This window comes from Hylobates moloch, unplaced genomic scaffold, assembly GCF_009828535.3.
Source record: "Hylobates moloch isolate HMO894 unplaced genomic scaffold, HMol_V3 SCAFFOLD_10, whole genome shotgun sequence".
NCBI lineage: Eukaryota > Metazoa > Chordata > Mammalia > Primates > Hylobatidae > Hylobates > Hylobates moloch.
The window spans coordinates 45076443-45099736 of record NW_026652285.1 but is presented as its reverse complement, the minus strand read 5'-3'; the positions used below and the strand labels follow the sequence as shown (position 1 = coordinate 45099736).

General features: G+C 41.4%; 1 protein-coding gene across 2 annotated transcripts in view; it reads left to right on the top strand.

Annotated features, from left to right (window-relative positions):
* Positions 1-5445: 5445 nt before the first annotated feature.
* Positions 5446-23294, top strand: part of CUNH9orf57 (chromosome unknown C9orf57 homolog) — a 35639-nt gene continuing 17790 nt past the window's right edge. The window contains exons 1-5 of one of the 2 annotated variants that reach the window (XM_058445868.1): positions 5446-5492; positions 6605-6706; positions 11921-11980; positions 12594-12716; positions 16970-18030. In XM_058445868.1, the coding sequence (XP_058301851.1) occupies positions 5480-5492; positions 6605-6706; positions 11921-11980; positions 12594-12716; positions 16970-17124 (453 nt within the window). In that variant the 5' untranslated portion in view covers positions 5446-5479 and the 3' untranslated portion in view covers positions 17125-18030. Of the gene's footprint in view, positions 5493-6604; positions 6707-11920; positions 11981-12593; positions 12717-16969; positions 18031-23294 lie in introns of those variants that run through there. The other variant, XM_058445869.1, reaches the window with a different exon arrangement.

Sequence of the window (23294 nt, the reverse complement as noted above, 5' to 3'; positions counted from 1 at the left end):
TTTTGTATCCTGAAACTTAATTCATTTATTAGATCTAGGAGACTTTTGGATGAGTCTTTAGGGTTTTTTTTCTTTCTTTCTTTTTTGAGACAGAGTCTCACTCTGTTGTCAGGCTGGAGTGCAGTGGCACGATCTCGGCTCACTGCAACCTCTGCCTCCTGGGTTCAAGCAATTCTCTTGCCTTAGCCTCCCGAGTAGCTGGGAATACAGGAACGTGGCACCATGCCCAGCTAATTTTTGTATTTTTCATAGAGACAGGGTTTCACCATGTTGGCCAGGATGGTCTCGATCTCTTGACCTCATGATCCGCCCACCTTGGCCTCCCAAAGTGCTGGGATTACAGGCGTGAGCCACCATGCCCAGCCATGCTGTCTTTTCATAGTCAATCCTTCCTCTCACCCTTAACCCCTGTCAACCACTCTCCAGGAAAAAGTTTTGCCTTTTCAAGAGTGTCAGGTAAATGGTATCCAAGAATATGTGGCCTTTTTGGTATGGCTTCTGTCATTCAGTATAAGGAAATTGAGATCCATTTGTGTTGTTTGTGCATCAGTAGTTCATTACTTTTCATTGTTGAGTAGTATTCTATTGTATGGACAAAGCACAATTTGTTTATCCATTCATCAATTGAAGGGAATCTGGACTATTTCCAGTGTGAGGCAATTATGAATAAAGTTGCTGTAAACATTCACTCACAGGTTTTTGAGTGAATGTACACTTTTGTTTCTCCAGAGTAGATACATAGGCATGAGATTCCTAAGTTACATGGTAAGTATATGTCTATCTTTATTGGGTATCTCCCAAATTCTTTTCCAAAGAGGTTGTGCCATGTTGCATTCTCACCAGCAATAAATGAGATTTCCAAGTGTTTTGCATCCTCACCATTACCTGGTATTGTCAAGTTTCTTTTTAAGTTATTTAAGCCGTTCAATATAGGTATATATTGGTATGTAATTATAATTTCAGTTTGCATTTTGCTAATGACTAATGATATTGAGCATTTTGTTATATGCTTATCTGACACCCATGTATCCTTTTTGGGGAAATGTCTATTTAGACCCTTTGCTTATTTTTCTTTAATTGAGTTGTTTTCATATTACTGAAATTTTTATATGTTTTCTGAATACAAGGCCTTTATCAGACACATGATTTACAAATACTTTTTTCTTTTATTTTTTTTTTCTTTTAGGCAGTGTCTGGCTCTGTCTCCCAAGCTGGAGTGCAGTGGTGTGATCTCAGCTCACTGCAAGCTCTGCCTCCTGGGTTCATGCCATTCTCCTGCCTCAGCCTCCTGAGTAGCTGGGACTACAGGTGCCCACCACCACGCCCAGCTAATTTTTTGTATTTTTAGTAGAGACAGGGTTTCACTGTGTTAGCCAGGATGGTCTCGATCTCCTGACTTCGTGATCCACCCATCTCAGCCTCCCAAAGTGCTGGGATTACAGGCGTGAGCCATCACGCCCAGCCACAAATATTTTTTTTCTAGTCTATGGCTTGTCCTTTCATTCTTGTCTTTTGGAGAACAAATATTTTTAGTTTGGATGAAGTTCAATTTATTAGTTTTTTTTTTTTTTTTTACTTTTATGAATCATGGTTTTGGTGTCTAAGAACTCTGCTTTCACAAAAATTCTCCTATAAGCTCATTCCTATAATCCCAGAACTTTGAGAGGCTGAGGTGGGAGGATCACTTGAGCCCAGGGGTTTGAGACCAGCCTAGGCAACATGTGAGACCTTGTCTCTATAAAAAAAAAAAAAATTAAAAATGAGCTGGGCACAATGGTATGCACCTGTGGTCCCAGCTACTCGGGAGGCTCAGGTGGGAGGATCACTTGAGCCGCGAGGCCAAGGCTTCAGTGAGCCGTGACTGCACCATTGCACCAGCTTGTGTGACAGAGCAAGTCTCTGTCTCAAACAAAAATTAAACTATCCTATGTTTTATTCTGGAAAATTTATACTTTTATGTTTTATATTTAACTCTATGATGCATTTTTAACTAATTTTTGTATAAAGTGTAAGGTAAGAGTTGAGGTGTATTTTTTAGGGAAAAGGCATGAACAGGTGATTGTTTCAGCATTATTTGTTGAACACAGGTCTCTTCTTGACTTTTGCCAAAAATCTGTCACCCACATGAAATAGATATGAAAGTCTATTTGCTTTCATTATGGTCAGAGAAACTCCTTTAAATGATTTCTATTCTTTAAAAACTTTAAGGTTTGTTATATGAACCATTATATGGTCTGTCTTAGTGAATATTCCATGAACACTTAAAAGAATTCCAAGTCTTCTCTATCCTTGCCAATTTTCTGCCTACTTGTTCTACTGATTACTAAGAGGCTGTATCTCTTGGTGTTATTGTTTATGTAGTTGCTGTGGGGGTTACAATATACATACCTTTCACAGTCTACTTGGAGCTGGTATTTTGCCACCTCAAATAAAATATAAAGGCCTACAGATATCAATTATTGAAGAGAGAAGGTGATATTTGGTAATAAAATAACTTAACATGTTCTGGAACTAGAAGATTTATGGGTTTATTTATTTATTTATTTACAGTCTCGCTCTGTCCCCCAGGCTAGAGTGCAGTGGCCTGATCTCAGCTCACTGCAACCTTTGCATCCTGGGTTCAAGCGATTCTTGTGCCTCAGCCTCCCAAGTAGCTGGGATTGCAGGCACCCACAACCACACCTGGCTAATTCTTGTATTTTTAGTGGAGACGGGGTTTTACCATGTTGGGCAGGCTGGTCTTAATATCAATTAGGAGGTGTCAGAAAAACAATTTTCACTAAAGGAAAGGAAAAACAGATAATATATATCATGAAAAATATCATAATACCTACGAGTTTATATTTGTATGAACATTATGTTTGTTGATCGACTAATCAGATAATGTCACTTTCATTCAAGAAAATAAATTTTTAATAGTGGCACATTAGAGCCAAAGAAAAACTTGTAATGAAGACATTTAAACAAGAGGAAAATCTCAAGAAGGAATGGAAGCAAAAGTAGCATTAATTGAGGGGTTATTATGGTCTAGTCATGAATTTGAAGATGAATATGCCACACTGTAGCTCTAAATTGGTATTATCTTTCTAGGAAACTATTTTCCAATGTGTATCAAAAGGCTTATATAAAAGGGTTTTGTTTTGCTTTGAGATGGAGTTTCACTCTCATTGCCCAGGCTGGAGTGCAATGGCGTGATCTTAGCTTACCGCAACCCCCACCTCCTGGGTTCAAGCAATTCTCCTGCCTCAGCTTCCTGAGTAGCTGGGATTACAGGCATGCACCACTGAGCCCAGCTAATTTTTTATTTTCAGTAGAGATGGGGTTTCTCCATGTTGGTCAGGCTGGTCTTGAACTCCGACCTCAGGTGACCCGCCCGCCTCAGCCTCCCAAAGTGCTGGGATTACAGGCGTGAGCCACTGTGCCCGGCCAACTTACATAAATGGTTTATGTTTTTGTTCTGATAACTTCGTTTCTATGAACTTACCCTAAAGAAAATTTTAAACACAAATAAAATTATAATGAAAGATCCCCAAACATGAGAGGATTATTAAATAAATTATAGTAACTCTATATGGCTGAATATTACAGGAGCTTTAAAAATATATTCTTGGCCGGGCGCAGTGGCAGGAGAATTGCTTTAACCTGGGAGGCAGAGATTGCAGTGAGCCGAGATCGCACCATTGCACTCCAGCCTGGACAACAAGAACAAAACTCCGTCTCAAAAAGGAAAAGAAAGAAATATTTAATGACAAAATAAGTACTCAAAATATGAAGTTAAGTTTTAAAAAGAACAGACTACAAAGTTATAGCTATGGGGTAATACAAATTATGTATTTATGTATGTATATTTGAGTATAGGTACTAACATATGTATTAATACACACACATACACACACACACACTCATTTACATTTCCCCACCCTTTGACTAAAAGTGCATACTTGAGAACACCATTTGTCAATAATAATACATCTATTTCTTCATCTCTGCAACTTGCTAGGCAAAAGATAATGTTAACCTAGACTTTTAGCTGTTAATAAATATTATTTTGCAAATCTTTGATTCAATATTAATGAGGATATGGGGAAGAAGTATTCATACTCTGCTGGTGGGTGGAAACATTTCTATTTTTTTTTTTTTTTTTTTTTTTGAGACGGGGTTTCGCTCTTGTTGCCCAGGCTGGAGGGCAGTGATGCAATCTCGGCTCACTGCAACCTCTGCCTTCTGGTTTCAAGTGATTCTCCTGCCTCAGCCTCCCGAGTAGTGGGAATTACAGGCACCTGCCACCACGCTTGGCTAATTTTTTTGTATTTTTAGTAGAGAAGGGGTTTCACCATGCTGGCCAGGCTGGTCTCGAACTCCTGAGCTCATGATCTGCCTGCCTCAGCCTCCCAAAGTGCTGGGATTACAGGCGTGAGCCACCGTGCCTGGCCAGTGGATGGCAAAATTTCTATAGCTACTTTCAGGGGCAGTTTGATAGGCCTTGGGACAAGCAATCCCAATTTTCAGGATCTGTCTTAGAGAAACAATTTGCATATGTGCCCAAGTCCATATACACACATTACAGCATTGTTTGTTATTTTAAAAAAAAGAATGTATGTGCTCATCAACCAGGAAATGGATAAATATGATGTATCCATACCAGAAAATATTATATAGCAATAAAAAATAATGAAAGTTTGAAAGACTGACATAGGAAGATTTTAAACATTCATTTTTGAATAAAATATAAGGGGGAAAATAATATGTAGAGTATTATATTATTTTTGCAAAAGTAAAAGAGAAAGTATTATTATATATAATCCTATGTTATAAGTGTTATGATGAAAATGCACAGAAGAAAAAGTACCCTTGAATAAACTTTAGGAAATGATTAAAAAAAAAAGAGATACTCAACATATTGATAATGTGGTTACATTTGGAGGAGACACTGGGTTTGATGGGAACATGGTCAAAGGGGATTTTAACATTCTTAATACTTTCATTTTTTCAAAAATAATGTATATTAATTTGGAACTATATATTAGTTTGGAAATAAACTTTTTAAAAATTCAAATTGCTTTCTGAATGCACTAAGTGTTGCTTTAAAGACTATATGGAATTTTTTTTTAAATTAAGACCAAGTACTTTACATAATAAATAGATAGTATGCCCACAAGGCTATCTATTTCTGAATTACCTAATCTTTGCATAGTGAACATAGCAACTTCAGCCAAATTTACAGTTAGTTTAACTACTGACCAACTTAGACTTATTATATTAATCTCATGAGTAAGGAAATTAAGTTCCAAACAGATGAGAGTGTTCAAGTGAAAAAATATTCGCATTTACTCGGTCAATTTTTACTGTTTAAACCGTTTGGAATCTAGTGGATCAGAGTGTCGCTTTCAGTTGTAACAGACTTCATCACATCAGAAATTGTACTCGTTTTCATCCTTTTAAGGAAGTTCAGACCCAGGAAAATTTCCATAGTACCTTAATGAAAAGGATAGGTAGGTCATGAATAACTGAAATATTATACTTTGCCCAATCTTACAATTTCTTCCCTTCATTTTAATAAGTATTAACTATTGTTAACCATCACATAATGCTTTTCCCTCATAAATAAGGTCTTTTGCAGTGAAAGTATTATTAATAATTCATAGGCCGGGCGTGGTAGCTCACGCCTGTAATCCCAGCACTTTGGGAGGCAAAGGTGGGTGGATCATGAGGTCCAGAGATCAAGATCATCCTGGCCAACATGGTGAAACCCTGTCTTTACTAAAAATACAAAAATTAGCCGGGTGTTACGGCATGCGCCTGTAATCCAGCTACTTGGGAGGCTGAGGCAGGAGAATCGCTTGAACCTGGGAGGCCAAAGTTGCAGTGAGCTGAGATCACGCCATTGCACTCCACTCTGGCAACAGAGTGAGACTCCATCTCAAAAATAATAATAATAATAATTCATAAAGGAGCATGAATGAATATGTGTATTTTCCTTTTGGCCAATAGTTAAAAGGATTTCTAACAGGATATTATTCTAGAAATACCATCTATTTCACTTCATATTTTTGTATGAAACCATTATAATTCTGAGGAAAAAGTGAAGAGAGAAGGTGATATTTGGTAATAAAATAACTTAAAATGTTCAGGAACTAGAAGTTTTATGGGTTTATTTATTTATTTATTTATTTACAGTCTCACTCTGTCCCCCAGGCTAGAGTGCAGTGGCCTCATCTCAGCTCACTGCAACCTTTGCATCCTGGATTCAAGCGATTCTTGTGCCTCAGCCTCCCAAGTAGCTGGGATTGCAGGCAGCCACAACCACACCTGGCTAATTTTTGTATTTTTAGTAGCGACGGGGTTTCACCATGTTGGGCAGGCTGGTCTTGAACTCCTGACCTCAGGCAATCTGCCCACCTTGGCATCCCAAAGTGTTGGGAATACACGCGTGAGTCACTGCGCCCAGTCATATGGTGACTTTTTTATAAAGACAGGTAGCTTATTTTTCCTCCTTCACAAAATAAACTTATTTATATTGTCTTAATGAAATCAATAAAACTTAAAAAGTCCTTTCCCTTTTTAAAATAGCTAACATAAATGTGTAACTTTATCACTTCCCCAGAAATCAGTGGGACGTGTCTTTCCTTTCATCTCCTTTTTGGCTTGGAAATCAGAATGAGAAGGATTGTCTTTGCTGGTGTTATCTTATTCTGCCTCTTAGGTGGTAAGTCATTAGGAAAGCATAAGTTAAAAGGATAGAAAATTATTAAGAAATTGTAGGGCCGAGCGTGGTAGCTCAGGCCTGTAATCCCAACACTTTGGGAGGCTGAGGTGGGCGGATCACGAGGTCAGGAGATCGAGACCATCCTGGCTAACACGGTGAAACCCTGTCTCTACTAAAAATACAAAAAAGTAGCTGGGCACAATGGCAGGTGCCTGTAGTCCCAGCTACTTGGGAGGCTGAGGCAGGAGAATGGCGTGAATCCGGGAGGCAGAGCTTGCAGTGAGTCAAGATCGCACCACTGCACTCCAGCCTGAGTGACAGAGCGAGACTCCATCCCCCCCAAAAAAAAAGAAATTGTAGAATTGCCATACGACTAAGTGGAGAGTGACCTTAAATAAGGGAATCTGAAAAGTACTGCTGTAGAAGCCACCTTCTCTTGCTCTTTCTTCTAGACGTACTCTTGGTAACCACATTCTGACTCTAACAGACTCTGCCTGCTAACTTCTGGGTTCTATCTCTGGGTGCTTATAGCATGGCCTGAGTAAGGACTCAATTAATAATAAGAGCTCACATTTATTGAGCACTTATATATTCAGGTTCTGTTCCAAACATTTCATTATTATTATTAATAATTCATTGAATTCTCATGATCTTTAAGTTAGGTGCTGTTATTTCTCATTTTATAGATGAGGAAATTGAGCTGAGAGGTGGTGGACCACACATTGCTATTAATATCACTGAGCTAGAACTAACCAAACTGGTCCAAAAGCCCTTATAAGCATGGCAAAGGAAGTGAATTAATCATAACAAAAGCAGCATAGATTGGAGACTTGATATCAAATACTGCAGTCACCAACTCACATTCATAAAGTTTCTGGCCACCTAATATAAATGAGGGAAGCCAGCTAGCTACACAAGAGGAAAGGCTCTTCTAAGGAAGGGCAGCTGGTATGCAGCTGCAGATGTTTGCTGCCGCAGAGAAAGTGGAGCCCAAGACTGCCAAATCTCCTGATTCTTCAGGAGAAGCGAGAAACTCAGATTCTTAGGATAACTCTCCCAATTTTTAAATGTTGACAACTAACACAATTTTTGAAAACTTTATGCAAGTTAAACACACCACATCTGGAACACAAGACCACCAGTCTCTGGCATCTGCTTCCTATGCTACCCTCATTACTAAATGCAGTGCACAATGGAGTTCTGATTACCCCTTGCAGAGAGGGAGGGCAGCAAGAAATTCAAATTGTACAGCTTAGGTCTCTGCTGCATTTGAAGTCCTCATACTGTTTCCTATAAAGAATGTGGAAGGAAGCATATGAATCCATGAAAAATCATAAGAAAACATCTTCAGTGTCTTGGGTGTCATAAGAAAATGATTCAGGGGTTGCATTAATTTTGCTGGACATAAGAAAGAGGTATAGGCAAAAGAAGAAAATTCAGCATAAAGAGAAATTTTGTTGTTGGTACTTACCTGGTTTGCAGGACTGCCCATGAAGTAAGGGGTGGTTATTTTAAAGGATCACATCATCATGATTTATATGTTTAAATATACATATATATGAATTATAGGCCGGGTGCAGTGGCTCATGTCTGTAATCTCGACACTTTGGGAGGGCCAAGGGGAGTGGATCACCTGAGGTCAGGAGTTCAAGACCAGCCTGGCCAACGTGGTGAAACCCCATCTCTACTAAAACATACAAAAATTAGCCAGGAATGGTGGCATGCGCCTGTAGTCCTAGCTACTCGGGAGGCTGAGACAGGAGAATCGCTTGAACCCATGAGGCAGAGGTTTCAGTGAGCAGAGATTGCACCACTGTACTCCAGCCTGGGCAACAGAGCAAGACTCCATCTCCTCCCCACCACCACCCCCCAAATATATATATATATATACATACACACACATATATATGAATTATAGTATGCATTTAAATAATTATATATATATTTTTCTCAGCTAATAAAGTAATAAAGAGAATAGCACACTTCAGAATTAAACACTTAAGGAAATAATTCATTTTACATCTAACCTAAAGCATTAAACTTAGTGGCCAAATTGGAATATATTATATAGTAGATATGTTAATAAAATCAACAGTAAATGTCCAAACCAAAACAGACTGGAAGAAAGAAAATGGGATCCAGGAACATATTTATAAGTAAGCAGAAAACTGAACAATGACAGCAAAAAGGCCTAAAGTTAAGGAGTCATCTTCGGCCATAGTGAAACATGTCAGGGTCAAGGTTTCAGGAAGAAGAAGGCTATGGTTGTTGGGTGTGGAATCAGAGAGACAGTCTGAGAGAGGGGGAGAGAAACTGGAACAGATCTCACCCAGGAAACCAGTCCAGGGGCCTTGGGCAAGAAGGACAGTGATCTGATATCACATGAGCTCTCCACCTCAGGGGGCCTCTTGGCACCAAAGGTCTGAGTAACGTGATGAGTCTCTAAGGGCAAGTTGTGAGATTGAATGATCACAAATTCAGGAGGAAAACTTACTCCAGGATGACCTGAAGAAACAGCAGGCCTAGTATTCCAGGCAGGCAATTGATCCTGATCCAAGAAGAACCAAGACCTCCAGTACGAAGAGAGTGATCAGAAGGTTTGGGATATGCAAAAGGTAGGGAGCTCCAAGGAGGTAGTGTGCTTGCTAAGAGCAGGGACTTAGATTCCAACAGACTATTTTTCACTCTTTCTTCCACCCAAGCTATTAAGGCCTCAGTTTTCTTTTATGTGAAATGCAGACATCTATAATACCTACCTGAAATGTATACTTTGGGAAATAATTGGGCTTATGAATGTAAATGGCTTAGTAGAGTGCTTGATATAAGCTCCATTCTTTAAAAATATTTGTTGGTTGGCCAGGTGCGGTGGATCACGCCTGTAATCCCAGCACTTTGGGAGGCTGAGGCGGGTGGATCAGATCTGAGGTCGGAAGTTCAAGACCAGCCTGACCAACATGGAGAAACCCCGTCTCTACTAAAAACACAAAATTAGCTGGGCGTGGTGGTGCATGCCTGTAATCCTAGCTACTCGGGAGGCTGAGGCAGGAGAATTGCTTGAACCCAGGAGGCAGAGGTTGCGGTGAGCCAAGATCATGCCATTGCACTCCAGCCTGGGCAACAAGAGTGAAACTCTGTCTCAAAAAAAAAATTGTTGATTGATCACTGATTATGAATGGAAAGTCTGTCACGCTTAGTGGCAGAACCAATGTGAAATTTCCGAAGTATCTTTAGATGAGGTTGAGCCTGGGGAAAATCATCAACAAAGGTTAATTAGCCTCATCAGCCAGACTGTTTTCTATTAAAAATGTTCTCTTCTATCTCCCAATATGGCAGAGGGAGATATAAAACACATTGCAGAAAACATCTGGTAAACCCTTCTTTGGGACCATCAATGAATAGGAGTGACACGGCAGTGGTCATCATATAGTGGAAGATGGAAACTGTGAGCACTCAGAGAAATTCTGGCTCAATTTCAAAAGAATCTTTTAACAATCTGAGCTGTTTTTAATGGTGATCAGTTCTCTATCACTGGCCAAAGCTCCCTGCAGAAGCTATAAGAAAGATCCCTAAGGCTGGCCGTGATGGCTCACGCCTGTAATCCTAGCACTTTGGGAGGCTGAGGCAGATGGATTGACTGAGCTCAGGAGTTCAAGACCAGCCTGGGCAACACGGTGAAACCCCATCTCTACTAAAATACAAAAAATTAGCTGGGCGTGGTGGCGGGCGCCCGTAGTCCCAGCTACTCGGGAAGCTGAGGCAGGAGAATTGCTTGAACCCGAGAGGTGGAGGTTGCAGTGAGATTAGATTGCACCACTGCACTCCAACCTGGACAAAAGAGCAAGACTCTGTCTCTAAAAAAAAAAGAAAGATCCCTGAATTGGAAGAATCAACGATTCACAAACATTGGTCTAGACATTGATAGCTAAATCATATCCCCTCAGCTATTTCTGCAGATCTAAAATACAAATTCTCAAGCCCCACCTTCCATAGATTCTAACTCAGGTTTTTGGGGGCTCTGGGAATCTGTGAGTTTATTTAATCTGCTTAAATAAATCTGATGCACAGTAGAATTTGGAAAACAGTCTTCTAGATAATGTCTTCCAACCTTACCAGTATTGACCAGTTCAAGAATCTCTGGGCTATTTCTATATAAACAAAATGAATAACATTTTCAAGCCACTAAATTTGAGTATGGAAGATAACCAATATGTAAACATTAATGAAGCAATAAATATTCATGAAGAATTGACTATATATAATATGCTACCCTAGGCACTGAAATTAAGTCCTAACAGTGAATATGTGGCTGAAATTAAATTTTCTGGTAAAATAAATTTGGTGTGATTTAATTAAGCACTGAGGAACTGAATGAATTTTAACCAACTAAGTTGTTTAGACGACCTGGGCTCCTGACTGATTACCATAGTTCAAGGTGCTTCAATTCATAAATACAGCATACGCTTCAAAATTTCCCTCATTAAATTCTCAAAATAAAAAATAATTTTAGCCTGGTGCGGAGGCTCACACCTGTAATCCCAGCACTCTTGGGAGGCCAAGGCGGGTGGATCACCTGAGGTAGGAGTTTGAGACCAGCCTGGCCAATATGGTGAAACCCCGTCTCTACTAAAAATACAAAAAATTAGCCAGGCATGGTGGCATGCACCTGTAATCCCAGCTACTCAGGAGGTTGAGGCCAGAGAATCGCTTGAACCTGAGAGGTGGAGGTTGCAGTGAGCCGAGATCACGCCATTGCTCTCCAGCCTGGGCAACAAGAGTGAAATTGCATCTCAAAAAATAATAATAATAATTTACGTTAGGTTTTAGAATTTTTTAAATATTGCTTACTTCCTGGGCACAATGGCCCACACCTGTAATCCCAGCACTTTGGGAGGCCAACGCAGAGAGACCAGCCCGGGCAACATAGCGAAACCCCGTCTCCCCACTAAACATACAAAAAGCTGGACACGGTGGGTGTGTGCCTGTAGTCCCAGCTACTTGGGAGGCTGAAGTGGGAGGATCACTCACTTGAGCCCGGGAAGCGGAGGTTGCAGTGAGCCGAGATTGTGCCACTGCACTCCAGCCTGGGTAACAGGAGTGCAACACTGTCTCAAAAAAAAAAAAAAAAAAGTGTGTATATATATATACACACACACACACACACACACATTTGCAGAGCATACCATCTTTCAATCCCCTTCCATGGATGTCTTTTAGACCTGGGAACCTGCCAGACAAAACCTGGTCAGTACTGTAAAGAAGAGGTCCACATTCAAGGTAAGTTTTGACACTTTAAAAATTTTAATTAAAATAAGCACAGGGTGCTTATCACAACAAACTTTCATATGCCAGATGCTACACTAAGGGCTTTGCCAGGGCTACATTACACCAACAAAACAATGAAAAGAGCTGGATGGATCCTGTCACTATCCCCATTTTAAAGATGAGATATCTGAGACACAAACGATTAAGTAATTTGCACAGTCACATAGCTAATGAGTCTTATAGACAAGATTCAAATGTGAGTACTTTGACTCCAGAGCACACCTTCCTAATAATCTATATACTGTCTCATTCACACCACTCACGTACTCACAAAAAAGTAATATACAATTTTCAGAGCCCTTCTAAACTTGGGCCCTGTGCACCAGTTGCATGCCTGTGAAACTGGCCTTCTCCAAAACATAAAAAAAAAATAATAAAATATATATAACATAAAATATATATTTAATAAAATATATATTTAATATATATAACATAAAATATATATATAACAAAAATATATATATATAAAGTCAAAAATCACTACTTTATTTTTTTGATCTCTCTTCCTTCTTCTTTTTCTCTCTCTTATCTACCACTTCTCATTTTTCTGCCCCTGTACTTGGAGATGTTGGAGGTTTGATTTGCAGAGCATGCAATCTTTCAATCCCCTTCCATGGATGTCTTTTAGACCTGGGAACCTGCCAGGCAAAACCTGGTCAGTACTGTATAGAAGAGGTCCACATTCAAGGTAAGTTTTGACACTTTAAAAATTTTAATTAAAATAAGCACAGGGAAAATTCTTATCACAACAAACTTTCATATGCCAGATGCTACACTAAGGGCTTTGCCAGGGCTACGTTACACCAACAAAACAATGAAAAGGGCTCGATGGATCCTGTCACTATCCCCATTTTAAAGATGAGATATCTGAGACATGAACGATTAAGTAATTTGCACAGTCACATAGCTAATGAGTCTTACAGACAAGATTCAAATGTGAGTACTTTGACTCCATAGCACACCTTCCTAATAATCTATATACTGTCTCATTCACACCACTCACATACTCACAAAAAAGTAATACACAATTTTCAGAGCCCTTCTAAACTTGGGCCCTGTGCACCAGTTGCATGCCCGTGAAACTGGCCTTCTCCAAAACATAAAAATCTAAATAATGAAACATTGGAAGAAAATACTGGGAAACATTTTAAGTTTGAAAGAATGGAGGTTAGCTAGGCATGGTAACACACACCTGTAGCAGTCCCAGCTACTGGGGAGGCCAGGTGGGAGGATCACCTGAGCCCAGGAGGTTGAGGCCGCAGTGAGCTGTGATCACGCCACTGCACTCTAGCCTGAACAATGGAGTGAGACCATGTCTTGAAAGAAAGAAGAAAGAAAGAAAGAAGAAAGAAAGAAAGAAAGAAAGAAAGAAAGAAAGAAAGAAAGAAAGAAAGAAGAAAGAAAGAAAAGAAAGAAGGAAAGAGAAAGAAAGAGAGAAAGAGGAAGGAAGGAAGGAAGGCAGGAAGGAAGGAAGGAAAGAAGGGAGGCTCTTTAACATCCAAAATCCAGACCAGGCAAGTGACTCATGCCTATAATCCTAGCACTTTAGAAGGCAGAGGTGGGTGGATTGCTTGAACTCAGGAGTTCAAGACCAACTTGGGCAACATGGTGAAGCCCTGTCTCTACAAAAAAAAAAAATACAAAAATTAGTCGGACATGGTGGCTTGCACCACCATGTTCCCAGTTACTCAGCATGGAGGCTGAGGCAGGAAACTTGCTTGAGCCCAGGAGGCAGAGGTTGCAGTGAGCCGAGATTGAGCCACTGCACTCCAGTCTCGGTGACAAGAGTAAGACACTGTCTCAAAAAAAAAAAAAAAAAATCCCAAACCCCAAAGTTGTAAAGGAAATAATGAATACATTTGAATATATGAAGAGTTTAACATTTATAAAATGTGTGATAATTCCAAAATGTAAAAGATAAGGAATTAACTGGGTGAAAATATAAGAAACATGGATAACATTAATATTTATCCAGAATAAAAAACTTCAAAAACAATTTTAAAAAGACCAACAATCAAGAGTAAATACCTTATTAAAGGAAGTAGGAAGGCAATTCCCAGAAGGATAAATATAAATAACCTACAAATATAAAAGCCTGCTCAACCTTGTTAGTAAAAATCAAGGAAATGCAAATTATGAAAACAATATAATATTTTTAACCCATCAGATTGGTAAAAAGTATAAAAGTTTTATTATATCAGGAGTTAGTATGGGGAAATGGGAACGCTCAGACATTTTCAATGACAGCTTAGATTGGTTCAGCATCTTTTTAGACAATTTGTGAATTTCCATTAAAATTTTAAATAAACACAGCCTTCGACAAAGCAATTCTATTTCTTGGTATCTACTGCAGAAAAATATTTACATTTAACACATGTATCAAGGTTATCATTGCAGCATTATGTTTAATAGTAAAGTAATATAAATGACCTAAATAGGCTAGGCACGGTGGCTCACGCCTGTAATCCCAGCACTTTGGGAGACCGAGGCAGGCAGATCACCTGAAGTGGGGAGTTCGAGACCAGTCTGACCAACATGGAGAAATCCCATCTCTACTAAAAATACAAAATTAGCTGGGTGTGGTGGCGCATGCCTGTAATCCCAGCTACCTGGGGAGCTTAGGCAGGAGAATCACCTGAACCCGGGAGGTGGAGGTTGCGGTGAGCCAAGATCGTACCATTGCACTCCAGCCTGGGCAACAAGAGAGAAACACCATCTCAAAAACATAAAAAAAGAAATGACCTAAATGTTCATCTATAGGGAACTATTCATTCAACTGTGTTATATGCAGGTCATGGAGTGCTATGCAACACTCAAAATGAACCAGATCCCTTTGTTAACATGGAGGAATCTCTAAAACATATTGAGTGGGAAAAAATTCAGTTGCCAACAAGTACGTTCAGTATACCACTGATGAATAAAAATCCACAAAACAAAACTCTAAATTTTTCTGTGGAATTGGAAGGGAAGAACAAAAATTAGAGGAGATCAAAGTTAGTTTGGAGAGAGGATGAGAATCATGGGGTCACATCACAAGGCATTTTGGTATTAAGAGGGTTACTTGAGTTCTGTTCCATCTTTCTAGTTTAGGTCACCTCTCCAAGGTCAGTTCTCCCCTCTGCTAGTCACAGCCCCTTCTTTATGGAATGGGAATGATATCCAGACTCCCTGGGCCCATGAGTTGTTGGCTCTTCTCTTCCTGAATGTGGCCAGAGAGTCATCTAGCCAGACAGACACCAGAATTAGGATTAAAATACTCTATGTATAAGAAAGAGCCTGGAAGCTTATTCAACAAAATATTAACAATAGTTCTTGATGGGTCGAAGGCCTGGAATGACTACGGTGTTCGGAAGAGCAGTTTCCTAATTTGGGAAATTTGCCATTTACACTGATGCAAAACAAACAACTGAACCTCATGCTTTTGATAGTTTTATCAATAGGGTTTCTCAACTTTTGCACTATTGACATTTTGGGCAGGTGAATTCTTTGTAATGGAGGGCAGTCTTTTGTATTGTAGGATGTACAGCAGCATCGTAGCTTCTACCCACTAGATGCCAAGAGCACCTCCAACCCCACCCTGCCGCCCCAACCACTTCTGACAATAACAATGTCTCTGGGTATTACCTGATGTGCTGGGAAAGGGAGAACAAAATCATCCCCAGCTGAGAAACTACCGTTTTGTCCAAGTTTCCAGTCATCACGTTTTGCTGTCTTTGGGGAATTGCTCCTTTTGTCCTCCTACCTACAACTGAAACTGGGGTGGTAGAATTACAGGATGTTACTGTCACTTATTTTGTCCTTGTGTGCATTTTGTGTGTGTGGTTTTTGTTTTTTTTTTTTTTTTTTGAGATGGAGTCTCGCTCTTTCACCCAGGCTGGAGTGCAGTGGCGCAATCTCGGCTCACTGCAGGCTCCGCCCCCCGGGGGTTCACGCCATTCTCCTGCCTCAGCCTCCCGTGTAGCTGGGACTACAGGCGCCCACCACCTCGCCCGGCTAATTTTTTGTATTTTTTAGTAGAGACGGGGTTTCACCGTGTTAGCCAGGATGGTCTCGATCTCCTGACCTCGTGATCCGCCCGCCTCGGCCTCCCAAAGTGCTGGGATTACAGGCATGAGCCACCACGCCCGGCCTTTTTTATGTTTTCTACAGTGAACATGCATTACTTCTTTAATCAGGGAAGGAATTAAGTGAGGTCATACATACGCCTCCATTTCTGAGAGGCACTTAACACATCTAAAGGATCCTTCTGTACATTCAGCCCTTTGAATAACTCACAACCTGGATAAAACTGGGGGATGATTATCAGGAAGCTTCAAAACAGCTTGCACTTCAGAAATTCTACATAGTCAATGGCAATTGCATGGCTTTTACAATCTGAGTTTGAAAGCTTTTTTGTTTTACTGTTTCAAAGCTTGTGTATGCAATGTACCCAACTACAATAGTCTAAGTGGGAGTTCTTAAACGTAAAATAATGAAATGAACCATTCTTAATGGTGAAAATGCTAGATTCGTATCTTGATAAAACTAAAGTTTTGCTTAGTATTCTTTTTAACCTATTAGTTATCTGCAGCATCTGAGGCCACATAGGTTGCACCTCCCAAGAAATTTCCTTACCTCAGCCGGGCGCGGTGGCTCACGCTTGTAATCCCAGCACTTTGGGAGGCTGAGGCGGGCGGATCATGAGGTCAGAAGATCGAGACCACAGTGAAACCCCGTCTCTACTAAAAATACAAAAAAAATTAGCCGGGCGTGGTGGCGGGCGCCTGTAGTCCCAGCTACTCGGAGAGGCTGAGGCAGGAGAATGGCGGAAACCCGGGAGGCGGAGCTTGCAGTGAGCCGAGATTGCACCACTGCACTCCAGCCTGGGCGACAGAGCGAGACTCCATCTCAAAAAAAAAAAAAAAAAAAAAGAAATTTCCTTACCTCTTTTCTCTCCGTCAGGTGGCATTGAATGGTATTCAACCAAAGGCTGCACAAAGAACACATCAGAGTGCTTCAAGAGAACTCTCTTCAAGAGAACTCTCTTCAAGGGAATTCTGAAACTGCATGAACTTGTAACTACTCGCTGCTGCAATCATTCTTTGTGCAATTTCTGAGTCAGTGGCCCATATCTAAAATGCTTGGCAGATCAATCAGTCTCAAAGCCTGACCTGACTATCACAAAATGACGGCTATTGTCAATTAGCCCACTTCAGAAACCTCAGACCCTTGTAGGTGGAAGGAATTTTGATCTGAAATTGACTTTGGTTTTCAATATTCCCAATGTCTCCCCCACCACCTCCAACTCATCTGAGAAATATCCCTTTCAACACCATTTCTCTCCTCTCCTCCTTCTGCTTAATTTACCTTCCTACCACAAGGCTACAAAGAAGGAAAAATGTTAGTGATTCTCCAAGTCAAACTAGCCATGTCACCTCTAACTACTTTCATTTCCCTAAATATTTCCATATTCCAAAATATGGTTACAAATGTTTCACAAGACAGCAAGTAACCTGAGAATATTCATTTGGTTTCCAAAGCAAACTGCCTTGCTCCTTTGGGGTGACTTATGGTATAGAAGAAACTGACTTAACATATACTATAGGGAAAAAATAAGCCATGAATCAGCAAGCCAGGCCTGTGGGAAAAGTATGACCCCAAACAGTAAAGGGCGGAGGCAGGTGGTAGGGCTGGCACTTATTTCTTCCATCTGCCTCAGTTTATCCAAATTTTGAATTTTCCGTACTTTGACCATGCCTAAGTGCTTTGGCTTGTTCAATTTTGGCAGATTAAGCAGTTCAAGGTAAGCAGAGAAGTAAGTTCCCAACCATAAGGAATTTAAAAGGAGTAGGGACGTACTTTGAACTACATTTCACATTTTGCGATCATTACATCTTTTATTACAATGCCCTACTTTGGCAGCATGAAGAGTACTGCATTAATTTAATTTAATTTAAAACTGTCTTTCTCTGTATTTTCAGGAGTTTGAAAATTCAAAAAATAAATAATAAATGTCAATAAAATCTTGTCTATCTTTTTCTCGGGACTTAGGACCACATTCACATAGTGAGCCCTCAACAAATGCTCCTCTATAAACTTTGAAGAAAAACAAGCATTTTTTTAAAAGTTCAAGAAAGCTAGATTCTTTTCCCTTCAGACACGTTTCAACGATATTCCTTAGACCATATCTCTGAAACTAAGAAAAAAGTCTCCATCCTGAGACTGAAATCCAGTTCCCCTTATTCTGTCATATTTTGCCATAGCCACACTGATGAAGAATGGTTACCTTAGATCAGTGAACTTCATGAAAATCTAACTTTTCTTTCTCTTGGGTTTTTTATTTTATCTTATTTTATTTTTTGAGGTTGAGTCTTGCTTTGTCACCCAAGCTGGAGTATAATGGTGCAATCACAGCTCACTGCAGCCTCAAGCTCTCAAGGCTCAAGTGATCCTCCCACCTCAGCCTCCAGGCTAGCTGGGACTACAGGTGCACACAACCATGCCCCCACTAATTTTTGTAATTTTTGTAGAGACAGGGTTTCACCATGTTGTTCAGGCTGGTCTTAAACTCCTGGGCTCAAGCAATCCACCCACCTTGGCCGCCCAAAGTGCTGGGGTTACAGGCATGAGCTACCGTGCTGGGCTTTAGTTTTTTGTTGTTTTTTTTTTTGTTTTTTTTTAAGATGGAGTCTTGCTCTTTCGCCCAGGCCAGAGTGCAGTGGCGCTATCTCGGCTCACTGCAAGTTCCGCCTCCTGGGTTCACGCCATTCTCCTGCCTCAGCCTCCCAAGTAGCTGGGACTACAGGCGCCCGCCACCACGCCCAGCTAATTTTTTGTGTTTTTAGTAGAGACAGGGTTTCACTGTGTTAGCCAGGATGGTCTCCATCTCCTGACCTCATGATCCACCTGCCTCAGCCTCCCAAAGTGCTGGGATTACAGGCGTCAGCCACCGTGACCGGCCGGCTTTAGTTTTTTTTTAATGTTACGTTATTTACCCGCTATCACGGTGGTGGGGAATGACAAAATCACATACGCCATCACTAATTCCAGAGTGCTTCCCAAGCCTAATTCACAATCCGGGTGATGTAATGAGAAGAGAACTAGGGAGCAGGTGCTAGTTTTTTGGTTCACTAATTATTATAGCTGTTGACCTTCGCAAGTCCCATCAGCCTCTCTGCACCTCATTCTTGGATCACACCATCTCTTACATTTCCTCAAATTCTAGCATTTTTGACTCAACATCGAATAAAACCATTTTCTTGTTTTCTTAGATTAAAAATAAGACCTGGTGCTGAACACAGCCCCTGAGATACGCCCTGATTAAATGACCATTGTGCACCTGTTACCAAAACACCAGGTTTGGTCCAGGTCCTGCTGCTGGCTGCACAGAAAGCCAATCACTGAGACGAGTATTGCCAAGGAAGAAGGCTTTAGCAGGGTGCTGCAGCTGAGGAGATGGGAGCTCAGTCTCAAACCCATCTCCCTGACCCACTAAAACGAAAGATTTACATAGCAGGGAAGAAATGTAATGATGTGTAAGAAAACAAGAACTAGGGAGAGGCAAGTAAGCAGTCATGATGAATGAGGGGTCTGGCATCTCATTGTCAGGACCCTGGTGATCTGGTGAGTTGCAGTTCTTTGATACCCTTTTGCAGAGGTCTGAAGGTCCTTTCCTGAGGAAGGAATTCAGATAAAACAAAAGTTTCAAACTTTAAGACCAGAAGGATCAATTTCTGTGTTTATCAAAAAGAACAGTCCATGGGACTACTGGGTCAGTTTCACACCCAGCTCTGTATAATCTATGAAAAACAGAGGAGAAATGCCAGCCACCAGAGCAGTGACAATCACAGAAGCAGTTTACCTGCATGCCAGTTTGACCCAGCAGTCACCATGGAAACAAAAATAACTTTGACAACTTGGTGTGTAGACTGAATGATGGTTCCCCAAAGATGTCCACGTTCTAATCCCTGGAGCCTGACAAAAGGAAGTTTGTGGATGTACTTAAGGATTTAAGATTAGGTAATTATCCTGGCTTATTTGGGTAGGCCCAACATAATCACAAGGATGAAGGAGAGTTGAAGAAAGAGGAGATGTGTTTATGGAGGCAGAGGTCACAGATTTCAAGGTGCTATGCTGCTGACTTTGAAGAGGGAGGAGGGGGTCACAGCCAAGGAATTTGGGCGGCTTCTAGAAGCTGGAAAAGGCAAAGAAGCGGAGTCTCCCGAGAGTTTCCAGTGGGAATCCAGCCCTGCTGACACATTTCAGACTTCTGACCTCCAGCACCGTAAGATAATGAATTTGCTTTCTTTAGACGTGGTCATTTGTTACCGCAGCCACGGGAAATGGCTTGGTCATGCAGTGGGTGGTGTGGCATTTCTCTTCCCGCAAGGTTAACACAGGCCATACTGGATTTTTGTGGGATCTAATTTCAAGAGAGGCACCTTGGTGTCATATGGTCTTCCTTTCATTCTCACAACCTCTCAGTCATAATTTCCCTCGAAACACACAGATGGCCTACAGACATGCGATCACATCTTTTCAGCTGACACCTCCCACTCAAGCCTCTATCCATTCAGGATTTATTTAGCTAACAAGTTTATTTTTTTCTAGTCCTTCACACCCAAAGACACATGATATGAGATTAGCCTGAATGTGATCTATTTATAAGACATCAGCCCGAAGGGCCTGTGGATCCAAGAACCTCCCTTGATCCTCTGAATACTAGGTTGGCTTCCTTGTTGATTACATTTTTCCTGCAACTGAAATAGAAATGTCAGTGGTTAATGCCTCCTAATTCATTTAAATGTCTCTGCAGTCAATACATTAGGGGCATCTGGAGGATGTGGCATGGAAGAGACTGAAATGATTCTATTAGCAAAGGAGAGATGTAACATTTGCCTGCGAGCACTCAGTTACGTCTTCTGAAGTTCCAAGAAGCACACTTTTTACAACTGAGATAGCCATTACCGGCTATCCCACTGTACTGATAAGGAATCTGAAGCTTCCAGAGCTGACAGGTGGCTGAGAGGAACTTGCAGTGATCCTCACTCCTCCACAAATGCCAGGCTTTGAAAGAACCACATGGGGGGCCAAGAAGCTGAGTGTCTGGGATGCTGCTACTCTGACTCTTCAGTGTATGTTTCAGGCCTCTGAGAAATGAGACATACGGGCTTTTAAAGGAAGCACAGGAGGCCAGGCACAGTGGCTCACACCTGTAATCCCAGCACTTTGGGAGGCCGAGGCGGGTGAATCACCTGAGGTCAGGAGTTCTAGATCAGCCTGACCAACATGGTGAAACCCTGTCTCTATTAAAAATACAAAAATTAGCCAGGTATGGTAGTGTGTGCCTGTGATCTCAGCTACTTGGGAGGCTGAGGCAGGAGAATTGCTCGAATCCAGGAGGTGGAGCTTGCAGTGAGCCAAGATCACGCCACTGCACTCCAGCCTGGGCAACAGGAGTGAAACTCCGTCTCAAAAATAAAAAATAAAGGAAGCACAAGAGCTAAGAAATAGAAGAAAACAGTGTTAGCAGCAGAACGTATCCGAGTAACACGGCACCAAAATATGTTACTGGCGGCAAATCTGTACGGGTCTGCAGCAACCTCAGTTCTTGCCTCCTCAGAAGAAAGAATTCGACTGGGGGTCATAAGGCAGAAGGAGAGACCGAGGCAAGTTTTAGAGCAGGAGTGAAAGCTTATTAAAAGGTTTTAGGGCAGGCTAGGTGCAGCAGCTCTGCTTGTAATCCCAGCACTCTGAGAGGCAGAGGTGGTGGATCACTTGAGGCCAGGAGTTCAAGACCAGCCTGGCCAACATGGCAAAACTCTGTCTCTATTAAAAATTTAAAAATTAGCTGGGTGCAGTGGTGCATACCTGTAGTCCCAGCTACTTGGGAGGTTGAGGCATGAGAATTGCTTGAGCCTGGGAGTCAGAGGTTGCAATGAGCCCAGATCACACCACTGCACCCCAGCCTGGACAACAGAGTGAGACTGTCTCAAAAAAAAAAAAAAGAGAGAGAGAAAGAAAAAGTTTTAGAGTAGGAATGAAAAGAAGTAAAGTACATTTGGAAGAGGGCCAAGCGAGCAACTTGAGAGATTAAGTGCACGGTTTGACCTTTAACTTGGGGTTTTATATGTTGGCATACTTCTGGGGTATTGCATTACTTCTCCCCTTATTCTTCCCTTGCGGTGAGCTGTCTGCATGTGCAGTGGTCAGTGGTCTGCTAGCACTTGCAAGGGGCCACATGCACAGTCCTGGAGTTTGCACATGCTCACTTGAGGCCTTCATCCCTTACCAGTCAAATGCTCCTAGAGGAAGATCATATACCAGTTAAACTTCATGATTTTGCCTCTTAGTGCACATGCCCAACCCTACTCACCCAACTCCTGAGATCTCATCAAGAAGCTAATCACCAGTTTCAGGTTTGTCTATCTATTGGAAGAATGCCAGTCCCTGGTACCAGCTGCAACCAATTACTATTTTAGCGCAACAGTTAACAACCACCTGACCATCACCTGATGGTCACCTGGCATTCCCGGTAGGGGGTGGGGTGGCCCTCTCCTGTTCTGCTCATGTCTGCCTGACTACCTACTGTAATCATAGGATGGTTGATGATTGACCCCAGAGCTCCACAAACAATTCTGTATCTAACTGAGGACTTTGGACAGAAAGAAATAGTCTGAAGAGCTGAAGGTTGCAAGCCAAGTAAATAGGGAGCCATCTTTTAGTTCTTGATTTTCTGCAGTGAAAGATTCATATGCTAATATCTTTATAGCTAAAACTGCTAGCTGATGTATGATGTTGGCAACATAGTAAAACATCCCCATCTTTGAGGAGGTGTGGGGCCATCCCAGTACGGACTGTTTAAAGTCCTTCCCTCTCTCTCTGCCAGTGGCTGCTCCATGGGGATGCAAATCCTAGAAGTGCAGGCAATGGAGGTGGCTGTACCTGTTGATGGACACATATCTTGCACATTTCATTGACCCATGCAGATCAGCACCTGTAAGTCATGCTGTATCTTCCTTTGGCTGAACCTCGAATCCTAATTCTCCAATTAGCAGGACAAATACAAAAAGGCAGGTCTAGGCTGGGCGAAGAGGCTCACATTTGTAATCCCAACACTTTGAGAGGTCAAGGGAGGCAGATCACAAGGTCAGGAGTTTGAGATCAGCCTGGCCAATATGGTGAAACCCCATCTCTACTTAAAATACAAAAATTAGTCGGGCGTGGTGGCATACACATGTAGTCCCAGCTACTCGGGAGGCTGAGGTAGAAGAATCACTTGAACTCG